This window comes from Pseudorasbora parva, chromosome 21 (assembly GCF_024679245.1).
Source record: "Pseudorasbora parva isolate DD20220531a chromosome 21, ASM2467924v1, whole genome shotgun sequence".
Lineage (NCBI taxonomy): Eukaryota > Metazoa > Chordata > Actinopteri > Cypriniformes > Gobionidae > Pseudorasbora > Pseudorasbora parva.
In genome coordinates, this window is record NC_090192.1 from 3,954,993 (window position 1) to 3,972,967 (window position 17,975).

Sequence of the window (17,975 nt, forward strand, 5' to 3'; positions counted from 1 at the left end):
CGGCAATCTCATTGGCTGGCGCTCATCTATTACATCCCTGTTTTAATTTCAGCAAATCAGTTCGAGAGAAAGCTGACAATGTGATTAATATTTATGAACCAGCAGATCATCAATCCTCAGTGCGTTGTAAAAAGCTGTGCCATTTGTTGGAATCAAATATATACTATCACAGTCTGGCGAATAAACGGAAAAATGTACTAGTCAATGGCGATTCTATTGCGAAGGTGTACATAGAGGCTCGAAACAATGTTGCTTACATTTACTGTACATATTATCAAATGCATAATTACTGAAATAGTAAAATATACAAGCACATTATCATAAAATAATCATTGGGAAATTCCAGTGTTAATCATTACGGTCTGTGAAGCGCGTTTACCCAAGAGGACAGTTATCCTTGTGGTTTTATATTTCCCAGCATTACTTGAGCTACTTGACCCATGATGAAAATACAGAGACATTGATGATTTTTGCAGGGAAATGGTGTAATGAAATGTCTTTTCTTGAGGATTTATCACCATTTTTTGAGCAGCAGCTGTGGGAATCTGTGTTTCAGAGTCATTTCAAGTGGTGGTGAAAGGTAATGGTTTTCGACACGCCAGGAACATAGACCAGGTCCTGTGCAGCTTCAAAATAAACGACACAGTCACACTCAGTGAGTGTTTTCCCTACAAATATTTCCACAGAGTTTGAGTACTTTCGCAGGATGATAAGTGAACATATACTGTGTAGCTGCAGTTATAACTCATTTGATCTGCTTTTCTTCCTCTGTAACAGATGAGAAGCCTGCAAATGTTGAGGACACGTTCTTGCTGTGCCCTGCGCCTGTTATAGATGAAGTTGGAAAGTAAGTGAGAGGATGACGGACAGGTCTGCCATGCATTAGGCCGTGTTTATGAGCCCAGTCAGAGGTCGCATTCCACTTCCTGCACAACTCGCTGTTTTAGTTGTGAGGTCATCCTGTTTATCCCGTCTTTTCCAGCACTGCCTGATTTCATAGCCCTCGTTTTCCTTGTTGGATCCATAGTACCAAAGCCTGGGCTTCAGATGATGTCAAAAGCTCTGAGGAGCCATTAAAGCAGATCATCACACCCACTCTCTGCCTTTCTTTGTTCCTTTTCATCTCCATTATTTCCTTACTGCTTCATAGACCCTAGAGGTTCCATATTTTCTCCCCCGCTTCTGCTTTCATGCACTAATACAGCATATTATGTTCAGAACACTCTTATTATCGAGACCTATTTTTGTCTACGTATATTTCTATTCTTCCTAGACATGGTTTTCTAAGGAACTAGACCGGGGTTTCAAACATATGGCCCACGACAGTGTCCAATCTGGGCTCGGAGGATGATTTGACCAAAAATAGACAACAGAGATGTATCATTTGACCGGCCATGAATCAGAGCTGTTTTAAGCTTTGCTTTGGCCTATGTCTGTTCCAGACTTACACACAAACTGCTTTGTAATATTCCAACACAAATGGCATTTTGGGAAATTATTGCAAAGTCTGTAAACAGGATGAAGACAGGCACAAAAGGAGAACACAGCAAAAAATGTACCAAACACAGAAAGCTTGCTGTTTGCGAAATATAGGAAGAAAAATATAATCATTGAAATGGGGGTAGGGGTTTATATGAATATATCTATGATGATGATAGGCAGTGGCTTAGTGGTTTATGTAGATTGTCTACAAACCAGAAGGTTGGTGGTTCGATCCCCAGTTCCACCTGACCAAGTGTCGAGGTGTCCATGAGCAAGACACCTAACCCCAGCTGCTCCAGACGAGCTTACATGGCTGACATCGCCGTCGGTGTATGAATGGGTGAACGTGAGGCAAGATGTGAGCGCTTTGGATGGCCATAGGGTCTGTTAAAAAAGCGCTATATAAATGCAGTCCATTTACCATATAATGAGGCTTGAGGCTTGCTCCAGCTGGTAAACGCTTTTCAACTACCATTGGTCCGTATTCGATTATGTAAAAGTAGGTGGGTGTGGCTCTGAGGCTCCGCCTTCTTTGACGTGGAAATCTTCTCCGGTTAATTTCTTCTGTTGAATCTGTCGAGATCAGACGCAAGTAAAAACATGAACATTCTGGAGAGGGGATTTATAGTAGAAATTGAAGATGTAATTAGAATTGAAAGCGACACTGACCCTGTTTTTGTTTTTTTTGGTTTAGTGCTATAAAGCTGCTTGATTTAAAAAGCAATACACTAAATAAAGTGGTGTATAAATGAACGTGACTGATTTGAGCCCATCAGATGCTTTCTTAACTGCTGTTTTCTCATCACTGTCATTTTTGTTGTGTTTATTTTGTTTTTGAGTGGAAGGCGTGCTGCACATATTTACATATTCATCCAAACTTTTTAAGAAAAGAACTTCCCTGTGAGTACGTGGAGGTCTTCAGTAATAATTGTCTGGCAAGAATCAGGCTGTTTATCAGTATGTTTTTGCACAGAGGAATGTGAACCTAAGCTAAAGTAGATGCTGTTCATCAAGGAGAAATGACTTATCTGTCAGAAGAGCAGACTTGGCCTCTTGTTTGCTCGGAGGCAAACCTCGGAGGGAATGCTGAACATTTGGTATGCTGTTTTTATCAAATGTTTGAGACGCTAGACAGCTGACTACAACAAAAGTTAACCAGCACCCTGCAAAGCACTGTAAGGGTGCCAATTATGGTCTGGAAGGCATTTCTCACAAACCTAAAGATCTGCAAATACATCTTTTTGTAAAATATGTCACAAAAATGTTGTCTTTGGCATACGTCCCGTGTCTCTCTAAATCCTGTTGGGCTTATGTGTTTCTCTGCTTTTATGGATAATTCTGTTCTATGTTTGAGGACTTGCCATCTTTCAAAGTGACAAATATGGGTATGAAAATTTATGTTTGGTCTTTGCTCTTTAGGGTGGTGTACCTGCAAGTCAGCATGAACGAGGGTCTATCATTTATCACCAGCTCCGTGCACATAACCACAACAGAGTGTGTAAGTCTGTCTGCAAACACCCCAACACAACACATCCAGCCTACAATCTACAAAAGGGGAATTCATTTTGAGGTTTGCTTACGATTACAAATAAATAAGTATTAAATATCCTACATCAACCAGCTTTTATACTCTCATGATCCCTTTAGTTCTTCACAAGAACTTTTGGTTTGTTTTTTGCGTGGAGGGGGGGGGGGGGGGGGGGGGTATTGGTCTTATTGGTTTACTTAAAGGGTTTAAATTATTAAGGGATTTAAGGAAATAAAGAAAAAAGAAACAATTTCCAGTTCTATTGTACTTATAAAGTTAACTATTTGCAAATAATATACTGTATGCATTTTTACAATATCGACACATTCTCTCATATTTTCATCTGCCTTATATTTAAAAATACAAAATGTTTTGTTGTCACATAAAGCTCAGTTATGATTTACATAAATAATGTCATATTTTCAATTCAAAACAATGAAATTTAATTAGTAGTTTGCATTACTTAATATTACTGTTGGTCACTGAACGTTTTTATCATAAAAAGTTGTCAAATATTAAATGTTTAGCTACTTACATCTTAAAAAGCCCTCGTTCACTGCTATAACTAAAGTGTGGTGTTAGAATTGGCACTAACAGTAAGCCCCATTTGATTGGCCATCTCACTCATTCTGACAGTGGCGAGCGCTGTTAGACCGGCCTAAACATTTTATGTTTTACTTTTTTCATCCTAGCAACAAACAGAGCAGTGTGTAATGGAGAACAGCAGAGCAGCATCAAGAATATCAAATATTGCTTGTGTATGTTGGAGGGGGGGGGGGGGGGTGCATTTTGGCCATTTGTAATTATTCAGGGAGACTGGAGTCTTACAAAATAAATTAATTTAAATATATATATATATATATATATATATATATATATATATATATATATATATATATATATATATATATATATATATATATATTCTTTAAATGTAGAGAAGAGTCCTAAACTCAAATCACCAATCACCGCAGTAAACTATAGCATCAGTGAATGTTTTTAGCTTTTGTACTTAATTTCCTCTATAGGGGTTTTATTATGCTTATTTACATGTCCATTTCTTTAGTGTGTAATGTTGCTGCTTGAGCAATAAAAAAACTGCAAAGTCACTTTTGTTCTCCATATCCGTGTCAGTGTTTCTAAACTCCCTGACACGTCACAATATTCCTCATTTAAATTATTAATATGCAGGATAAAGGGGCGGGGCCTGGTTGAGTGAGTTAGTAGTGTGTTGAAACTGTCTGTTATGGTAAGTGCGGGGACATTTCCCAAACACGCTGGAAGTGCTTGGCCAATCAGAACACACTGCTCCAGCTGACCAATCAGAGCACAGTGTGCTGTTCAGAAGGAGGGGCTTCATAGAGACAGGAACTAAACAGAGCGTTACTGACAGACTGGGAAGAGAGGAGCTGCAACAATGGAGAATATGGGGAAAATACTATGTTTTTAAACATTCTAGTAGAGCCCAAAAACAAAATCAAGACTTTGTAAAAGCGGATAATAGGCCCCACTAATTAAAACTAAATATAGCTATTACATATTATATCGTAATTATGTTACATAATAAATACTTGAAAAGTTTATGTACAATGTGTAGGTGGTCTTTTACTTCTTAGCCCCCCTTTTTTTTGTATTCACCCCTCCTCATGTTGAGGTCGTCCCCCATCATCATTCTCTCTTCACAACACACCATCCCCCAACAACACACACATCAAGGGCCAAACCGCAGGGGTTCAGCACGTCCCCAGACAAGAGCCCCAAAAAGATCCTGTCTCTGATTCTCACTGAGCCGGCTTCTTGCCCACGACCACAGAATAACTTTATGAAGCATTTCTTCTCTAAATACTTAGTGTGCTCTTCCCATTCTTTTCCCATGACATACTTTTTTAACAGTGAGGTTTCTCAGTTTTTGGTAGTCATAGCTGGCCTTTTGATGAAAATGTCCTGTAGATTTAGTTAATATTTCATCATATTCGTGTATTTGATGCCATTTTACATTTGACAAGATGTCATTTTTAAATAATATTTAAACATTATTTTGTTTATTTATCTTTAATTTTACACCATTTTACAGACAAAAATATGTATTTTTTATAATAATAAAACATTTATTTCATCCTATCATATTTTAGACCATTTCACTGACAAAATTATAAAACAATTATAATATTTAAACATTATTTTGTCATGTAATATTCACAAATTTTACACCATTTTACTGACAAAAATGAAACTAGTAAAATAATATTTAAACATTATTTTTGTCATGTTATATCCATTAATTTTAATTTTTCATGTTATATCTGTTAATTTTACAAACGTTTTCTGTCAAAATGTTTTTTCTAATCATATTAAGCCATTATTTTGATACGTTAAATGGTTTAAAATTAACAAAATATTATTATATATTTACTGACAAAATTACTTGTAGTTTTTTTTATAATATTTCAACATTTCGTAGTCATATTCATAATTTTTTTAAACTATTTTACTGACTAAAATTGTGTACTTTAATAATATTTAAACCTTTTCTAATGTAGAAACATTTATTAATGTAAGCATAAATCAAACAAATAACAGGTTTATCAACATAAACCAAATTTGGTTATTTTGTCAATGATGTATAGTTGGTAAAATTCACTGACAAAATTAAAACTAGTAACAATTCCAAATAGCAATATAGCATTATTTTTTGTAGGTGAAGCATAAAAATGTTTCTTATCCCTCTCTTTCTCTGTCTTTCCCTGTGCAGTTTGATGGGACGATCCTCCTGATCACCCTGCTGGTGTTGTTTCTGTTATTGGCTCTGTTGTTCATGTGGTGGTTCTGGCCGCTTTGCTGCACTGTAGTAAGTCATCGCCTCATTTACCATCTTAAATATCAGCCTTCATACAGTACGTTCTCACGACACATCTTCCAGTATTGTTTTAGTCTGTTTGCCAAGGCCTATGGACTTGTGGTAAGGACTGAAGTTGAGTGATTTAAGGTGGAAAAATGGTCCATTTATCTCAAATGAGCACACACTGTGTAACCAGAGGTCATGGTTTAACATGCTATTCTGACTATTTCACACAACATCTATGATGTGTCTTTCCACAGGTGATCAAAGAACCTCCACCTCCTCCTCCGCCAGAGCCAGTAAGTTATAGTTTTAACTGCTACAAAACGATTAGATATCGCAGATATATACAGGCGGGGCATTGCTAAATATTTATGGATCCTCTAGTAGGCCATACCAGTGGTCTCGAGAGAATTAGGGGGCCCTGCTTTATATTAGGTGCCCTTAAGTGCTATGTACTTACATCAGAAAATAAGTACAATGTATTTACTGTGTTCAAATTGTATTGCAAAGCACTTTTGCTGATATTGAGGTGGGATACGGGTAGAGTTAGGGTCAGGTGTGGTGGTGTGGGTCAGTTTAAGGGTAAAGTTAGGGTCAGGTGTGGTGGTGTGGGTCAGTTTAAGGGTAAAGTTAGGGTCAGGTGTGGTGGTGTGGGTCAGTTTAAGGGTAAAGTTAGGGTCAGGTGTGGTGGTGTGGGTCAGTTTAAGGGTAAAGTTAGGGTCAGGTGTGGTGGTGTGGGTCAGTTTAAGGGTAGAGTTAGGGTCAGGTGTGGTGGTGTGGGTCAGTTTAAGGGTAAATTTAGGGACAGGTGTGGTGGTGTGGGTCAGTTTAAGGGTAAAGTTAGGGTCAGGTGTGGTGGTGTGGGTCAGTCTAAGGGTAAAGTTAGGGTCAGGTGTGGTGGTGTGGGTCAGTTTAAGGGTAAAGTTAGGGTCAGGTGTGGTGGTGTGGGTCAGTCTAAGGGTAAAGTTAGGGTCAGGTGTGGTGGTGTGGGTCAGTTTAAGGGTAAAGTTAGGGACAGGTGTGGTGGTGTGGGTCAGTTTAAGGGTAAAGTTAGGGTCAGGTGTGGTGGTGTGGGTCAGTTTAAGGGTAGAGTTAGGGTCAGGTGTGGTGGTGTGGGTCAGTTTAAGGGTAGAGTTAGGGACAGGTGTGGTGGTGTGGGTCAGTTTAAGGGTAGAGTTAGGGACAGGTGTGGTGGTGTGGGTCAGTTTAAGGGTAAAGTTAGGGTCAGGTGTGGTGGTGTGGGTCAGTTTAAGGGTAGAGTTAGGGACAGGTGTGGTGGTGTGGGTCAGTTTAAGGGTAGAGTTAGGGACAGGTGTGGTGGTGTGGGTCAGTTTAAGGGTAAAGTTAGGGTCGGGTGTGGTGGTGTGGGTCAGTTTAAGGGTAGAGTTAGAGACAGGTGTGGTGGTGTGGGTCAGTTTAAGGGTAAAGTTAGGGTCGGGTGTGGTGGTGTGGGTCAGTTTAAGGGTAGAGTTAGGTGTAAGGGAAGTGCCAACTGTGTAATTACAAATGTAACTACAGAAAGTATTTACAGACGTAATTACATGCAGGCATTTTTAAAATGTAAGTACAATGGAAAAACATGTATGTACACAGTAAGTGCATTGTATAAAATGGTTAATTAAAATATATTAGCCAAGGCCACCTAATATAAAGTGGGTCCAGTTAGGGTATCAAAGTCATCTTATAAATATATGTATATATATATACATATATATAAATATATAATATACAGTATATCAAATAATAACAGCAATTATTATTAATTTAACATTTTGACTACTACTACTATTAATAAGAATTAAATTATTATAATTGATAATAATAATGATGAAAATAAATAAAAAATAAGGACAAATCCCAATTTGACATCATTATAGATTTATTCTGCTCTGAAAACACGAGATTATTCAAAATGATTTTATTCTGTTGCCAGCCATAGTTAGTATTTAATTGAAAGTACTTTGTAACTACTTTCCAAATATTTTACACACATTTATATTTATTTTTTAATACTATAAATGAGTTAAAAAAAATTACATGTCCATTATTTTTGGGGGGGAACTAGAATTGTGGTGTATAGGAAGTCTTTAGGAAAGATGAAAGTTTGTCTCAGTCCGCTCCCCAGTTCAGAAGTAAGTACACTAGTGAGTGAGGTCAGCCATATATCTTAGTTGAGTATAGATCTGTTTTGAGAGTATCACTGTAGTTTAACTACTATAAATAAAGAGTAGCTTGCCCAGAAAGCTACGGTTTCAAAGTGTGTTTGAGTGGATGTAAATTGGCCTTGTCTGATAATCTGTATTCGGTAGTAAATCCCATGTCAACATCTAAGCCACAGCAGGGTTAGAAGGAACTGAAATTTCTTAGTGTGAGATTCATGAAGAGACTTTAATGAAAACCATCAGATAAATGTGAGTATAACAACATCAACATGTCAAAAAAAAAAAGCACTGGCAGTTTACTCCTGTGAGCAGATGTTTCGTACTCCTTCAAACTACATAACATGTTTTTCCTCCTCAGGAGTCAGATGATGAGGATGGCATGCCAAAGAAGAAATGGCCCACGGTGGACGCATCATATTATGGAGGTCGAGGGGTTGGAGGAATTAAACGAATGGAGGTGGGCTTCCTCAAAAGGAGAAAAATGTGTCATGTGATCATTACCACATTCATAGGAATCTGTCAACTTTACTAAAGAAAATATGTATATAGTCAGCGTAGTCAGCCATTTATATGTTACGTCACCATTAAATAAACAGGAAATGGAATAACATAACATATAAAGAGACCATAGAGACGCAATGACGGTGTAACAACTTAGTTTAATGAAAAATAAAGTTTAACAAACAGAGCATGGTGGGAAAAATAACACAAAAAAAACAACCCTGACTACACATGTCTGCAAAGAAAGGTGAAACTTGCCTACCTCCCGTCCAAAACAAAAGACAAGTTTGTTTGTCTCCTGGTTCTTCTAGCTGCTACACTAGAAGTACTGACGAGAACTACTGACGAGATAAACAACAGGAAACCCATCACCAAAATCCCTCCAGAAAACTAACTTTTTTTGCCACACCTGCCAATGGCCAGTGACTTGCCATAAATATTTTTACTTTAAGAGCTAATGCACGAATATATGAATATACTGTTGAGCATGTGTTTACTTTCTCAACTGTTTACGTTCAGTTAAGAATAAAGATGCACCGATACCAATTTTCTTTATAACTATAATTGATAGCATGTACAAACAAAAATCTTCTTTTCTTCAATGCTAATTTTTATTTCCATATCCTGAGAACCAGAAAAAAACTTTTTGTGAATTTTGTATTTTTCGTGTCATTACATTAATTAGAGCATTCGAAAAATGGGACAAAAACATTTTTGGAAAATTCTATTTTATTCATATGTTATGCTATGTCCTCTGTAGAGGACACTAGGACCCTTTTTTAATCACCTTTTAGGTTTCAGGATTATATTATATTTTAATTTATTCATTGTGAAACTCTGAAAAGCCCTGAATGCGCTCTTTACACAACATTAAGTTTTTAAGTTAAAACTGTAACGTGTGGCGCCAGAGAAATTCACAAAAATGTAATGTCCACTACTGAGGATAAAAGTCTATTCCTGCTTTCCAGGAGGATTTTTTTAAAAAAAAGAAACAGTAATAAAATAAGAACAAATAAACAATAATAATAAATAATATTAGGCTGCCGTCACTTTAAGAGTTTATACACGGATTCAATATACTGTGACACATCATGCGTTATCTTTTTAAATTATATACTTTCCAGAATGGACTGTGTTTAACTGAACACTCGCCAAGACAGGCATTTTGACATAATTTTGAACATGTCTGTTCAAGCGCAAGAAGAAATGAAAGAGAGCTCAATTCAGTATTCGCATGCTGTCTGAGACGCAGGTTTTCTGGGGCTAGTTGCATACTCTTAGCCACTATGTAAGACTGTGTCTTAATCACTAATTTGTCTAACTATCAATTAGTCAAAATGTAATCAGTCTTACTTTTCTAATTCAAATTAAACCGATCTACCATTTTGTGTAACTGATTTTAAAAAGTTAGGGCCAGTCTTAAAGACAAAACTTTGATGACTTACGTTTAAGACTAGTCTAAGTTGTTTAGGCAACCGGCCACTGGACACACACTTGGTAATGAACTGATTTCCATTTTATTGTTAGTATTCATTAATAATGTTACCAGCCAACTATAGCGATTGACACTGTTTCATACACTCACCAACAACTAATTTTACTCGGATTTGGTGCTTGGCAAGGGTTAATTTTAGACCCTGTATATAGTTTTTAATGTGGTTATAAAACATTCTTGACCAGCAAATCATAATTTCAGAATGATTTCTGGAGGATCATGTGACAGTGAAGACTGGAGTAATGATGCTGAAAATTCAGCTTTGATCACAGGAATAAATTACATTTTAATAATATTTCACAAAATTAATATTTGTATTGTATATTTAATCAAATAAATGCAGCCTTGGTGAGCAGAAGAGACTTTGAACAGTAAATAATAAAAAGATCATACTAATTATAAATACAAAATAAAATAATGTATAATTATATGTGCTGTCATTCAATTTCAAATATTTTTAATAGCATCTTTTTATGAATAAAGGCCAGTATCACTCGTACTCATACAGCTACTGATGTCTGTAGGACACATTAATGATAGATATTCAACATTACAGTGTTGTTTCAATTAATTGAAAGCTTTAAAAAAGGCTTTAAAAACAACTTTTAAATTGATTAAACTTAAAACAATCTTAAAACAAACCCATGATAATAAATGTCATATTTACCTGTGGCCTTCCATGTTAGACATATACAGAAATGTGATCAAGTTATCAAACACCTTTCTTAACTGCATAAATAATAAAGTAAATATAGATTAATCATCCTCATTTTCTTTGTTCTGTGATGAACATTAAAGGAGCACTCTACTTTTTTTAAAAATAGGCTCATTTTCCAAGTCCCTTAGAGTTATACAGTTGAGTTTTACCGTTTTTGAATCCATTCAGCCGATCTCTGTATCTGGCGGTAGCACTTTTAGCGTAGCTTAGCATACATCATTGAATCATATTAGACCATTAGCATAACTCTCAAAAATGACTAAAGACTTTATTTTTTCAAAGATAATATTTTCAAAGATAACATTACTTTTCTGTAGTTACATTGTGTACTAAGACCAACAGAAAATTTTTGATTTTTAGACCGATTATAGACTATTCTCTCATTCCTGTGTAATAATCAGGGAACTTTGCTGCCATGCAATGGGTGCAGCAGTGCCGTGATATTACGCAGAAAATAGTACCTAGCTATATCGGCCTAAAGAAATTGTGTTTTTCATTTTCCGTTGGTCTTAGTACACGATGTAACTACAGAAGAGTCAAGTTTTAAATAGGAAAATATAGTAAAAGTCTTTTGAGAGTGATGCTAATGGTCTAATCCGATTCAATGATGTATGCTAAGCTATGCTAAAAGTGCTACCGCCAGATACAGAAATCGGCTGAATGGATTCAAAAACGGCAAAACTCAACTGTTTAACTCAAAGGGACTTGGAAAATGAGCCTATTTTTTAAAAAAAGTGGAGTGTTCCTTTAATGACACACAGCATTATTGGCTGCTGTCACTTTAAGATCTGCCGCCTCTGAACATGATGTGGATCTGACGATGTCACACACATCTCATTTCCTCATGACTCTTTTTAGTTCATTTAAGATGTTATTTAACTCGTTTAAGATGCTCTTATGAGAATACTCAACAAAACTGACATTTTGACATCATTGTGTGTGTTATTGTTTGTTCAAGTATGAAAGAGAACTCAATACTGGTTCTCTTTTGTCTTGTCGCGCTCGAAAGGGTCAAAAGCATTTGCATGAATAAGAGTGTGATCATATAATTGACACTAGCCAAAGGATGACAGAAAAACGGATGCTGCATTAAATATTTTGTCACGTGTTAAACTGAAAAGTGACACCTAGAAGACCTAGAAGTGAAACATCAAAGCATTTCAAAAGAAAGTTGAACAAAACTGGAAACTGAAAGGCATGCTTTTTGCATTTGCTGAAGATCTGTTTCAAGTTTCAGAAGAAATGATCTAATGTTTGTGCCCTGGTCCAGGTTCGCTGGGGAGGGAAGGGCTCTACAGAGGAGGGAGCGAAGCTGGAAAAACCCAAAAACGCTGTCATAAAGATGCCCGAGCAGGAGTTTGAACCCTTTGAACCCAAGCCCAGAAAATCAGACAACAGGAAGCAAGCTCAAGACAGGAAGTGGTATTCTCCCATTAGGGTAAAGATGCTTTGTCTTCGTCATTATTGTTTATTGATGTTGGTGCTGTTCAAAGCATTCTGTAAGCTTTATTGTGCCCAGTGTTTAACAGCACGTTTCTCCTGTTCAGGGTAAACTTGATGCGATCCTGGCTCTTTTCCGCCGTGGATATGATCAAGTTTCACTTATGAGGCCACAACCAGGAGATCATGTGAGTATCCAGGTCTAGACGATCAAAGAGCCCAGGCTTAGCATTATCTTTCTTCCATAAGGGCGATGTCAAACACACTCCTTCAACAACAAACAGTCTGACCAGTCTCAACCAAAAGCTTTCAAGGCGTTTGGACCTCATAAATCCATGTCCTGTGGGTTTTTTGACTCATTCCTCTTCGCCTTGGCCAGACGTTTCCTTACCTTTCATTTGTCAACCCAAACCAGCAACGCCCCATCAGAGAGGCCTGATGAGTGCCAAGACACATCATAGGCACGGCTTGCCACCTGCATCAAATCAGTAGCCATAAAAATGAAATGAAACACAAGTGTAGACACTTTTCCAGACAGATAGACTGCGCTTTTAAAGGCCCGACGCTCACATATGCAGAGCAGCCACATGGTTTGATTTTTCAATGGCTCTGTTGGATCGACGTGATTTAGATTAACCTCTTAACCCTCGCCCTGTGCTGAGAAATAAATAAAAAAATGACATACTCCAAATAAAAATGTCTGCAGCTCTTAAACCCTATGGTCTATATCCATAAATGTGGTCTTATTTTAAACTAGACACTTTAAATTATGTTACCCAAAAGTCATAATAACTCAAATAGTATAGGGACAGATTAAAACAAGGGGAAATATGCATGTAAGTGACTCACGTTTTTATTTTTTTATTATTCCCTTATGGAAAGAAATATTAGATTTTAATTTTTATGCCCTGAAAATAACCTAAATATAAAACTGAATGTCTGATCATGCTTTGATTAAAATTTGAGGACGATTCTCTCAAAAATGTAGCTTCTGTAAGCTTTTATGTCAAAAAAGACTGGGCGTCCTTTCAATAAAGTCCAATTATATTAGAACATTTGTGTAATAGTAAAGAGTAGTTTTTATTCAAATAAATCTGCAATAAACTGCTAATTATAATGCATTTGCAGTCCCTGATAACTAAAACAACTATTTACAGAATTTACAAGTGTAAAAAAACTCATTTAGTTGATAAAAACAGTCTCTTATTTAGTCTGCGCGTTGTGTGTAAGTGTGTGCGCTTACACTGGCAGGCGCTGGATACGATGAATGAATACTGTGGAGACGACGCTAAGTAACAGCTAAGTAAGCATGAGGTATTCACCAATGCTTCTTACGACGTCTCTTACAGAAACTACGCAAAATATTGTCTTTTGATTCGTTACTACATCCATCAATCAAATCTATGCTGGCTATGCATTGGCTAGGCATTGAATGGCTTATCCAACTAAAACAACCGGCGAGTTTGACTGACAGATGCATCACCCAGTGACGCGCTCCCTTTCTATTTATGTGTCCTAGTCAGCTTTTGATTGAAGGAGAGAGACCTGGGAGGGTTTAACAAGACCGGAACAGTCCACAGTACAGGGGAGATTGTCAAAATAAGGCTTACAATCGCTATTTCATTGAAAATGGACATGATTGATTACTCTTAACACAAAACGCTTATGCAAACAACGGAGGATTTTTAGTTTTTTCCCCTTATTTTTTCGTTGTTTTGGATTAAAAGTGGGATGCATTTTGAAGAGTGGACTCTTACACAGACATGTATGCTGTTGTTTCGTGGATTCGTCCGATCTGATCTGAACGTCAGGAGATGAAAGATGAGTACCGCGTTCATTATGCTAATGTTTAAATAGCCACTGCTTTAGCATTTAATTTAACCCTTTCCTCTCTGGTGTATTTATTGCAAAAACGAGTTCAGAACATGAATCTTGAGTGTTTTAGCTTTCAAATGATGCATAGTTTGTGATAGTTGATTGAACAGTTTGTATAAAACAAAAGTAATTATAAGTAGAGACACGCCCACTTGCGTCAGACGCCCCGCCCACGATCCGGTGCGGATTAAGAAGTTAATGCATCTTTCACACAGACGTTTTCATCTTTTCATTCAGGTGTTAGTTAAACCATGTGGAAGAAACTTGGGCTGTTACTGACACACATTTCATGATTCTATTTGGTTTTGATTCACAAACTTGTGATTCGATTCAGTTTTGATTGTGATTGTGAATTCACTTCGATATTGATTAATTTGGATGTGTACAGTAAAAAGGGGGGAAAATCTCAAATAATGTCAGTAAAAATACAGTAAAAAAGGAAAATAATCTAATTAATTTTAATATTAAAGGTTAAATTGAACAAAAATTGCAAACATTTAAATTGCACATAAGAAAATAATGTTCAAAATGTAATTATAAAGTTTTAAATAACTTTTTAAGATATAAATGTATTTCTACTCAAATCTTTAGTTTTTTTATATATTTATATTAAAAAAAATGTTTTTGTCTTCAAAACGGAAATAAAAATAAAAATAAAACTATTAATAAATGTTTATTAGTGAAATGAACCGTTTTCTTTCTTTTCCCGTTTTGACTACAAAAATGAGAAAACAAATTAAAAGGTAAAAGTACCTTCTTTCCATCCTAAGTTGCGAGTTTAGCTTGTGTGTAAAATTGGAATATTGCATACAACATTTGTGAATTAAGCACCGTTTCCTATCCCATGTGTACAAGAGAACAAAATCGTCACTTCCTGGGAAATTGATGCAAAATATCTGTAATATAAATGGAAGTAGCTGCAATCAGTGAAGCCACTGTGGCTCATAAATGACTTGTGTCTCAGAGCGTGCAGACTTGCAGTCTTGCGTTGGGTGCTGGTGTTTGGGAACGCAATTGTGTGACATTTCTGGGAGTGAATTAGACCAAACCGTTTTGATGACAGTTTCAGGCATTTCAGAATTACTGAACCAAGATTTGAGATGCCAGTTATCCAATCACATCCTCTGTTGAGGCAAAGCCACATGAGCTTTTTGTTGTGCATCGATGGATGCATTCTGTAAATGTTTTCATTGTGACTGGCTTTTCTGAGGTAAATGTAATGTTACATGACGTTGCTTATATAACCGGTCCTACTTGAACCACTACGAGTTGGATTTGAGGTGGGAGGTGGGCGTGCTAAAGCCCAACGTATACTTCGGCTGGACATCCGCACACCCTATCCATGTGCAGCCCGATTTTTGAGACTGTGCAGACTGTGCGTGTTCAACAGCGCATAAGCAAGAAAGACAGAAGAGAAAGAAAAGTCACAACGATTGTACGGCATGTGTCAAACTCACCCATCCACGATCATCCTCAGTTGAGTGTAATTTGAAAGCTCTACGGACACGACTGTGTGCAAGACGCGTCAGGATACGGAAACTGAATTATACCCCGGGCTTAAAGGGAAAGTTCACCCAAAAATGAGAATGTGATGTTTATCTGCTGACCCCCAGGGCATCCAAGATGTAAGTGTGTTTGTTTCTTCAGTTGAACACAACTGAATTTTTTTTTACTCTAACCGTTGCTCGTATAATGCATGTCAATGGGGTGTATTTCTATGAGAGTAAAAAGCACAGACATACGAATCCATATTAAAACCTGACTTGTGGCGACACATTGATGTCTTAAGACACGAAATCATCGCTTTCTGCAAAAAAACCCAACAGTATTTATGTTCTTTTTTTTACCTCATAGCAGACGAATCTCATTTAGTGTTGGCATCTAGTAATGGCGTTGGGAATACTAGATGAGATTTGTCTTATATGAGGTAAAAAAAATTAAAAAACGCAGAAACCGATTGCTTCGTGTCTTAAGACATCAATGTGTCGTCACGAGCCACAGGGTTTAATATGCATTCATCTGTCTGTGTGTTTTTTACTCTCATAGAAATACACCCCATTGACATGCATTATAAGAGCAAAGGCTGGAGTTAAAAATCCTAATTTGTGTTCTACTGAAGAAACAAACACACCTACATCTACAGCCCTGGAGGTAAGCAGATAAACATCGAATTTTAATTTTTGGGTGAACTATCCCTTTAACAAGGCTTAAAGATGCAGCTGCTAGCGCGCCTCCTGAGGCCAGGTGTGAGGTTTACACACACAGCTCTTACTGGCCTACATCCCTTAGGGTGCTTTCACATCTCTAGTTCGGTTCATTTGGTCCGAACCAAGGGCAAACAATTATACATTGTTGCATTTTTCAGCTTTTTTTGGTTCCTTTTCACATCATACTGATTGCTTTGGTCCGAACCAGTTGAAACAAACCAAAACGCAAGCATGTGACAACATCCACATCACTCATTGGCCATGGCATATTTCCTAAACTGCTTTTTGATTGGTCAGAATTTACGTGTGGGAAAATTTCAGCAGAAGAGGCAAAGCCAGCAAACTATAATAACACTATGGAGAGACGACTGCGCGGGCTAGTTTTGTCCCTGGCCATAATCTACAACACTGTGTGTATTTACCACAGTATGCAAATACCTTTCTATAATGAAGCACGGATGCGACGTGAAAACAACGTTCTAATGCACTTCGCTCATCACTTCAAGCGGAGGCGTGCATTAATTATTAACTCTTGACATGCTCATCTTCCCGAAAATATTGCCAACGATCTATCAGGTAATAATGTCATGCACACAATGTCAGCGCAGCTAACTACGGCAGCTGGCTCAGTCCAAAAATGATCATTACTTTTGCAGTTGGTTCTGTTCGAGGTCGGATCATGTTCTCACCTCAAGCGAACCGCTCCAGAGTTCGTTTGAAAGCATACCGAGACCACCTCTTCAAGGAGGTCTCGGTCCGCTTGTTTGGTCCGCTTTTGGTGCGCACCCGAGTGCGAGTGCTGCTTTCAGACCTGACCAAACGAACCGCACCAAAGAGGGAGACGAACTCTAGTACGATTCAACCGAACTAAATGAGGCAGGTGTGAAAGCACCCTTACACTCACCCTCCTAAACCTTAACTGCACCAAATGGAACCGGTCCTACTCGACCCGCTCTGAGCTGGATTTGCACCGAGGTCTTCAGCGTGGGAGGCGGGCGTGCTAACAAGGTCGCTAAAGGCACCGCTTGAGGCCAGGTGTGTGAGGTTAACAAGCACAGCTCTTACTGGCCTACATCCATTACATTTACAAGCTGTTTAGTAACTGAGCAACTGTGACAAGTTGACCGATTCATATTCTGTGCAGTGTGCATACAATGGCTCTCGTCAAGTTTTTGACCCAACTGGTTTTAATAGCCTCAAGCGAAAAGGTTGCATGACGCAAAGTTTCTTTGCAGAGGAATGGTTTTTCACCTCCTCATCCTGTAATGGCATGGGCCTCTCCGCTGCTTTGTGGTTTGTGACGAGAGGGCTGAAAAATGCCCAGACTGACGCTTTTCTCTCTCTCGCTCTTTCGGCGTATGGAAAACAAATGAAACAGGCATCGTTTCCTGTCTAAAATTGCATTAAGAGGACATAAAATGCATCCAGCAGTGCTTGTACTAGACGAAGAACTTACACCATCGCCATAAGTTGAAGACAAGGTCATGGCGATGCTTATATGAATTTCGCTCCACCTCTCACCTAATGCAATTTTTCTCTTTCTTAAACAAGCAAATGCCTGTCACTTTTCATTTTTTTGTACTTTCCTCACAGGTTTTGGCTTTAAAGAGTGTGGAAACGAGGTTTAATGTTGTTTCGATTGAATTCCTTTGGTTAGGTTGGGAGTATGTGTGTGCATATGTTTGTCTGACGTCTATAGTGTATCATTATCTCTCCTCGGTCTGT

At 37.7% G+C, this 17,975-nt stretch overlaps 1 protein-coding gene across 1 annotated transcript in view; it reads left to right on the forward strand.

Annotated features, from left to right (window-relative positions):
* antxr1c (ANTXR cell adhesion molecule 1c) overlaps positions 1 to 17,975 on the forward strand; it is a 40,618-nt gene that overhangs the window by 16,690 nt on the left and 5,953 nt on the right. Inside the window, exons 10-17 of the mRNA XM_067429705.1 lie at positions 557 to 655; positions 778 to 847; positions 2,902 to 2,980; positions 5,763 to 5,858; positions 6,110 to 6,148; positions 8,373 to 8,471; positions 11,999 to 12,166; positions 12,276 to 12,356. Coding sequence (XP_067285806.1) covers positions 557 to 655; positions 778 to 847; positions 2,902 to 2,980; positions 5,763 to 5,858; positions 6,110 to 6,148; positions 8,373 to 8,471; positions 11,999 to 12,166; positions 12,276 to 12,356 — 731 coding nt within the window. The remainder of the gene's footprint in view (positions 1 to 556; positions 656 to 777; positions 848 to 2,901; positions 2,981 to 5,762; positions 5,859 to 6,109; positions 6,149 to 8,372; positions 8,472 to 11,998; positions 12,167 to 12,275; positions 12,357 to 17,975) is intronic.